At 43.6% G+C, this 7,358-nt stretch overlaps 1 protein-coding gene across 1 annotated transcript; it reads right to left on the bottom strand.

The window, feature by feature from the left end:
* Positions 1–378: 378 nt before the first annotated feature.
* LOC149327028 (G2/mitotic-specific cyclin-B2-like) lies at positions 379–7,358 on the bottom strand. The gene is made up of 7 exons (XM_089562814.1): positions 7,329–7,358; positions 5,980–6,159; positions 4,991–5,152; positions 3,690–3,935; positions 2,534–2,676; positions 1,048–1,153; positions 379–426 (listed from the first exon to the last, which is right to left on the bottom strand). Exons 1-7 carry the CDS (start codon positions 7,356–7,358, stop codon positions 379–381), a joined length of 915 nt encoding a protein of 304 aa, XP_089418940.1.

Consider the following 7,358-nt stretch of genomic DNA (forward strand, 5'->3'; position numbering starts at 1 on the left):
GCAGCAGCGCTACAAAAGATTATTGTACTTATCAAACCTGAAACGGTCTTGTGCGCAGAGCACGTATATCACTATCATAGTATACAACGCTGTTGACTGGCACATTCAAGATGCAGCTGTGCGACTACACTGTCAGCGCCATTTCACGAAGGAAGCTGCTGCACAGGGACACAGGAAAGTGCGGTCACGGGAAATGGAGTGAGATAATTTATTACGAAAAACATGCATGTGAAATATTAGGTGAACAGAAAGTGCCATCAAAAATATGTAGAGCATTCAAAATATGCAGGGGAAGTCAGCCCTTGGAATGTGCAGCTTGAACTTCAGAGCGCTCCCTTTTGAAATCTGGCGAAGCTGCTGGACTTTGGTGTTCGATGATCAGCCGAGAGATCCAGACCAGTCCTTCTCGTAGACCTCGTATGGAGTCTGCAACAGAGCACAAGAAATGTTCACTGTGTTGCTACAAGAGTCAAACAAATGCAGCAAGATCGGTGTTCCAATGTCTTTCCAAGAACGACAATGCGAACAGTAGCTCCCACGCAACATAACAAACTTACATCAGTGGGCACGGAAAAAAACATATGCCATGGAACATTTGGATTACCAACATCTACAGATTTCTTGGACGAAAAGTTTGCATATTGTAAGGTACTGTTATGGAAATATTTTAGGCAGTGGTCGATTCTCCCGCTGTGTTTTTTACCCCTTTTTGAAATTTTCCGTCGCTACTATAAAAAAACCAATAGGAAAATTTCTCGACGCTAACAAAAACGTTTTTAGCAAAAGTATACAAGCCTCCGAATGGGAGAACTATGAATATACTGATTGCTACAGTGTATGAAAAAATTGCGTTCTTAAACTCTTCCTCGTTGAAAAATTATTGCGTTCAGAGTTGCTGCTCACTGTGTTTATCAGCTATGGATTCTACTTGCCAGACAACGAAAGAGGACTTACGTTTAAAGGAGCCGCATATTACATGCACGCTCTTTGACAATAGACGAGGTATCTCTAGACTTATGCGCTGAAAAAATGGAAAACGATACCCACCCACTTTTCGCTCTCGCAGGCGGCCAGCAGCAACTCTTGCATCCGGGTCACTATAGGCTGCAGGGAACCTATATCATGGCCACTGGACAACTGCATCTTGTGGTCCCTCGAATCACGCCGCATCATATCTCGTTTGTGCCTTCTTCACACATTCTATTATCACCCACGGTCCAGACATGAGCTACTAACAACACCACTACGAAGATCTTCCCGTCTAAGCCACAGCCAGTCTCTAGCACGAATTTCCACCCGCACCCTTGCAATGAGTAGCTCATTTTTCCCTCATGCAATAGTCTTATGGAATTCCTTACCCGAAAACATAGCCGAATGCACAGACAGAAAACAATTCCGTAATAAACTAAAACTTCAGCCATCCTGAATACTGTCCCCTTTGTACTCTTTTGTTACTTAGTTTAGTTGCATTTCTGCGCCTTAGCGTAATTTTGTTTCTCTTGCGCTTGCTTGTTTGCTGTTATTTGACTTAGATGTATGTCTGCATTTTTTACTGTATTTTTTTTTCTTCTTGCTTTTGTTTTTGCTTGCCTTCATTGTATTTTGTATATTGCTCTTCACATTTTTCCACGTTCAAGATTTTTTTACATCATGTTAATTCGCCTCCCCCTTATGTAATGCCCTCGGGCCCTTAAGGAGAAAATAAATGAAATGAAATGAAATAAATAGCACTGTGTTTAGTAGTCATACCCACCCCCGAAGAAAAATAAATATATCCTCAAGAGGGCATTTGAGTGCTACTGCAGTGTTGACGTTGCGGAAAACTTCCCGTCTAGTAATTAGCGGGGGATTATACGTATTTGTTGTTTTGTAATGCAACACTGAATACCTATTCCCTCTCATGATGGCGATCGCGATTCTCTCGTGAGAAACATGCGATATGATTGTTCTCATTCTGGAACAAATGATGCCCTGCAAGGAATGCACATGTATATTTGGTTCGTACATGTAGCAGATAAGCAGAAAAGACAACTTTGGCCCAATCAAGTTACAAAACGTATATGAATCACCTATTCGTTTAGAAGCTTTCTTAAACGCACACCCATCTCGACACTTCTACAGAGAAAACGTATGATCACAGTGGAATTTCACGAAACCGAAACTCATTGGAGCGCGAGCAATGTTCTAGTCACAGGAAGGAAATGTCAAAGTAGTACACCTTCAAAAAGTAGTATATTAAAAAACTTTGGAAAAGTTTTAGTCACAAGCTATAAACTTGTTTAAAGCAAGCAAGCCCTTCCCTTTTCGAAACAGAATATAATTGAGGGGAGTGGTGCATCTCTATTCAGGAAAGGTAGCATACAGAATTCGCTAATTTGGACCAGCGACAGCTCTCTCCTAAATTTGTACCTCAGGCATTACGAAGCGTAATGTAGTCTTTATTTACGATATTACTTTATCTTTTGATTACAGTGCGTTTTTACTTTTCATAGGCTCTAAAAAATTAAAAGATAGTAAGGACTCAGTGGCATACCATAGATTTTTCCTTCCTTGAAAGTGCATGGCGCAGTAGAGAGCAGATGCGTCCTTCTTGGAGGGCTTCATCCAGGCCATGGTGTAGTCGACCAGGCACACCTCCAGGATGTACATCGCCGTCAGGTGCTCCTGTTTGCTCGGCTGTTCAGCAGAGGAAACATGTGGTAGCCAGGGATTACTATTCCGAATCTCTACTTCGATTAAAAAAGGCAACGACTCCTTTGCACATGTTTGTGGCAGAGTCAAGAGCTTTATATTTGGCTTTTTGTCTCCCAAGCAACTGTTCAGAAAAAAACAAAAAGAAAATAAAAACAAAAACGCGGCCCTGCTTGTCGGCTTGTCTGGTACACGAAAAATTCAGTAGAAATTAAGGTTTTAAACTGAAATTGATGATAAATTAATGTTGGTCAATGTGGGTAGATTACCACACTACGCTACAAGTAAACAATATCCTTCGGCATCAAAGCCCAATCCTTCCATAAAAATGCAGGGTGTGAAAAGCTTTCTGCGTCAATTCCGCAAACAAGGCTGCACCTTCACCCACTGCATGGAAAGTTTTAAAATGAATTTCATCCGTTTTAGGCGTCATAACGAGTGGAGAACTGGACGTGCGGAACCGAGGAATACATACCGACACGCGATATTAATCACTTCACCTTAATGAACCAAATTGTAGTTCAACGTCCTAAAGCGACTCAGGCTATGAGGGACGCCGTAGTTAAGGGCTTCAGAAATTTCGACCATTTGGGGTTCTTTAACGTGCTCTCATATCGGACAATACACGGGCCTCTAGAATCAGTTTACTGAACCAAAATATACTTTAACGAATTAGGTTCTAATCTTTCGCAGGCAAATCACCATGAACTGGACCGCAGTTAAGCCTCTGTACATCACCTGCGCTCCTTTGTGTGCTCTACATGAAGCACTGAAACATCAGCCCTCCCCTCGGAGTCTCAAAACAGCGTGCATATAATGGTGCCGACGGTACGACACATTATTGTATGTTCTAACAGCTCAACTGTATCGAGCACCTATTCAACTTATAGCTCAGTGGAGCCACGTCGTAGATTGCGAGCAGCAATCAGTTGATGTGCAACATCCTCCACAGATCCCTCTAAGCCAAGAATGCAACCGAGAGCGCGACAGGCACCCACCTGAGCAGCCTTGCAGTTGCGACGCAGGAAGTGCAGGGGCAACGGCAGGTCCAGGGACCAATCGACAGCCCGGAGAATGTCCTTTTCGATGGCGCACAGCTCTCGCTCCGTCGTCTCTCCCATGGCTTTAATCGACGCGAGGTAGGAACGGTAGGCAAGGTGGCACTCGGGCTCCTTGCGCTGCACCGCAACACACATCGCTGCCGCCCACAGCAGCTCCGTCTGGCGCTTATTCATGGGGCGCATCTGAACAGAGAAAAGCAGCAGAGGCCGGAGCACAGATCAGTCAGGAGACGGTCCTCCTTCATAGCTCCCAGCAGAGCTTGTACAAATGCACAGATTCTTCCGAGCTTATTCATATGCACTTTGCCTAGCTGCAATTCGCGTCTGAATCTGTAGTGCCATGGAGTGAAAAGCCCTCAGTTACGTGCCAATGAGCACAACACGCTAACGAAGGGTAGACGATATGAAAAATGAAGTTCCATAATACAACATTTTGAGCAAGTTGGTTACCTACATTCATAATTACAGCGCAACGACGGCAAAGAACAAGAGGGGGACAACACAGCGCTGACTGTCAACTCAAGTTGACAGTCCGCGCTGCTGTGTCCCCCTCTTGTTCTGTGCCGTCGCTGCGCTGTAATAATGAATGAAAAATGAAATGGAGCTAACAGCGACAGCTTGCGTTTGTATAAACGATTCGCTCGTGACTGCGTCTATATAAGTACATACGTAGGACGTAAGCTATTTCGAATTCAAGTTCGAAACGCATCGAATAGTCCAAGTCATCAAATGCATTACAGATTAACGCACCCTGGCAACTGCAACCTTAATAACTTTAGTGCGAGGCACTAACGGAAGCTGCAGCCTCCACAGTTCCGACAACCAACTAGCAGTGGCGATGTGCTTTCCCACAGCCACACACGGTAAACAAGTACCGTGAGTATGGCAAAGAGTATCACAACTCGGTTCTTTACGAATGCAGGAGTAGGAACAATAAAATGTTCAGATGTCTTGTTGTAACACACAGGTACGTACAAAAACTGAGGAAAAGATTTACATGGGAAAAGGCACCACAAACGAGACAAATAATGTAAAATTCGCATGGTAACGCCCTCGAGTTCCGTATGATGCAAGTCTCAGGTCGAATTCCGATGAAACGTAACGCTAAGACATCATTCGCCAGATCCATCGCGGAATTCGTTCGTATTTGTATCGGCATTCAATTTTCTAATACTCCACTTTAGATATGGGCGCTGCTCGTGAAAAGGGTTCAAACGTATAACAGAAGCCTTGCTTACCTGCAAGTAGCGATCCGCCAGGGAGACAGCCAGAAAAAGCGTCTCCGGCGAAAACTGCAGCACGTTGCGGGTCCCGATGAGCCAGTGAACATTGCGCTCCCGTACTGAGCCATCCACCACCTTTTGGCCGCTCAAAAATAACGGTTCGATGGGCCATTTCGTCTGCAATGAAGAGGAATGAAAAATAACATTCTAAGTGACGAGACCAAAGAACTAAGCTTAATAACGCTTAATAACGTATAGCATAATGATCGCTTAATAACGTATAGAATAATGATACAGCCAGTCCCAGACTATGCAAAAGTTATCTGGGATCCCTTTACGGAAACTAACATAAAAAATCTAGAGCAGGTGCAAAACAAAAAAAAAAGCTCTGTGGATATTTTACAGTAACCTCTCTAGCACCTCCGAAAGATAACTTTTAAACGAGCCATGTTGCATCCACACAGCGCAATCGAGTTTCCCGACAAAACTATCGCATGAACTCGGCTTTTTCTCAAACGGAAAAGTTTTCGGCTTTATTTCAAGCTCCGATTCCATATCTATAGCCGTACGCACAACGTAAATATGACTGCCGCTGCACAAAAAGCTGGAAACGATCACAAACCGGGAGGTGGAATTTATATTTTGTTATTTTTCCGATTCGCCTAATTATTCACACTCTTGCTCAGTTCAACCGATTTTAAATTTCACAACATGATACCATGTCACAGAATTCTATAGGTCAAATCCTTTTCTTTTGCTTATTATTAGAGCAGTAGTAGGATAATGTATTTGGTATTTTTTCCATGTGCCGCTATCTGAAAACAAGTGGACAAAAGACAAGAGACACTTCACAGTGCGCTATAGCTCAGCAGTGCTGGACGATTTCGTTGACCCGCACCAATCACCGTGAGAACGCCGTGGCATAAAGGAAGTTTCCGTACCAGTGGTTATTCACCACAGTGGTCAGTTAATAAGGCTCATTGAAAGTAATAAAAGGTACTTACCTCTTGTGAGAAGATGTCGTCATTTGCATGACTGTCCGGCATTCGGGATGTGGAGTTCGTTTCTAGTTGACGGACAAAATTCCTGGCCGACGGTCTTTCGCTTAGCACGCGGAGGAATACTTCCGTCGGGTCCGAGAACTCTGTCCGGGACGCTGTTTCATCCGCATCTTGGGTGCATCTCTGTATGATGAAGCAAGAATCGAAAAAGCAATATAGTAAAAAGGCGGCCATTACAATAGTCGCAGTTATGCTTAATCAAGGCGCCTTGGAATAACCTGAAATCGGCCTGTTGATCGCCATGCGCACTTCGATTGTGCGGTTATTAATAATCATGCGGTAAAGGCTCCGTACGCATGTTACATTTACTTCCTTAGCATCCCTGAACGGAATTATCGAAGATAGGGATCAACCCGATTTCTCTTCGAAAATGAGCTTTCCAGACGATGTTGGTACTGTTGTTCACAAAGCTGAGAGGGCGCAGCAAAAATTATCTGCGGATACCCAGAGCTTATCCCAGAGATAAATTCAGGCCAGTCTTGCTCAGACGTGGGCGTGCTCGGCAGAAGTTTGGTATCAACACGAAAAAATATTTTCAACAGACTGGGAACAAAAAGTTTTAATCGGTGTATAGTTTTTCCTGAGAACCTCGATTTCTGTGTTTTCTTTTATGAGAGAAGGAGCAAAAAATAGCACACCGTTTGTCAAGCAGGACAAAGAACTATTTTAGAGAACTGTCTCGTGCTGCTGAAAATGACACTAAAAACCCGAATTGCTGCTCAAAACATATTGCGCAAATTATACCTCCCAAATTTCGGAAATAAAAAAGACCTGAAAACGAACGACCTATGTATATTGAGCATTCAATAGGACGAGGCAACCTACGGAAGAGGTGCAATTTCTCCATTGGAAATATTGTACCCGCACAACGCAGCGACATATTCCCTTATGTAATAGCGGTAAAAGCATTCGTAATGTATTCGTATCGTAAAGATATTTACTCTTGTGCAGAGTGTACATTTCAACTAACCCCGTCAATTTTCGTCCGCGCGACGGAATGTTGTTCAACATTCCTTTTCGATTTGCCGACAATTGCGCCCTCCACTTGGAGTCGATCAGGCGGGAACCGAGATTTCCTCCATCTATCTAGTGCCTGTTCCCTCTCATTAAAATCACGAAAGCTTATCGAGATGAATATCAGAAAAGTCTGAACAAACCGGCGACTCCAACAGCAGCATGCAAGAGCGCGCATTAATGTGAGAACGGTCGCACTGCAAGGCTTCAACAAACCCATAGATGAAATAAAACGATAATTTATACGCCGACAAATCAATACAGCAGGATTAACTCACCTCAAGAACTGATGCGTTGTAGCTCGCCAT

Source organism: Amblyomma mixtum, chromosome 10, assembly GCF_055824585.1.
Source record: "Amblyomma mixtum isolate Tamu chromosome 10, ASM5582458v1, whole genome shotgun sequence".
Classification (NCBI taxonomy): domain Eukaryota; kingdom Metazoa; phylum Arthropoda; class Arachnida; order Ixodida; family Ixodidae; genus Amblyomma; species Amblyomma mixtum.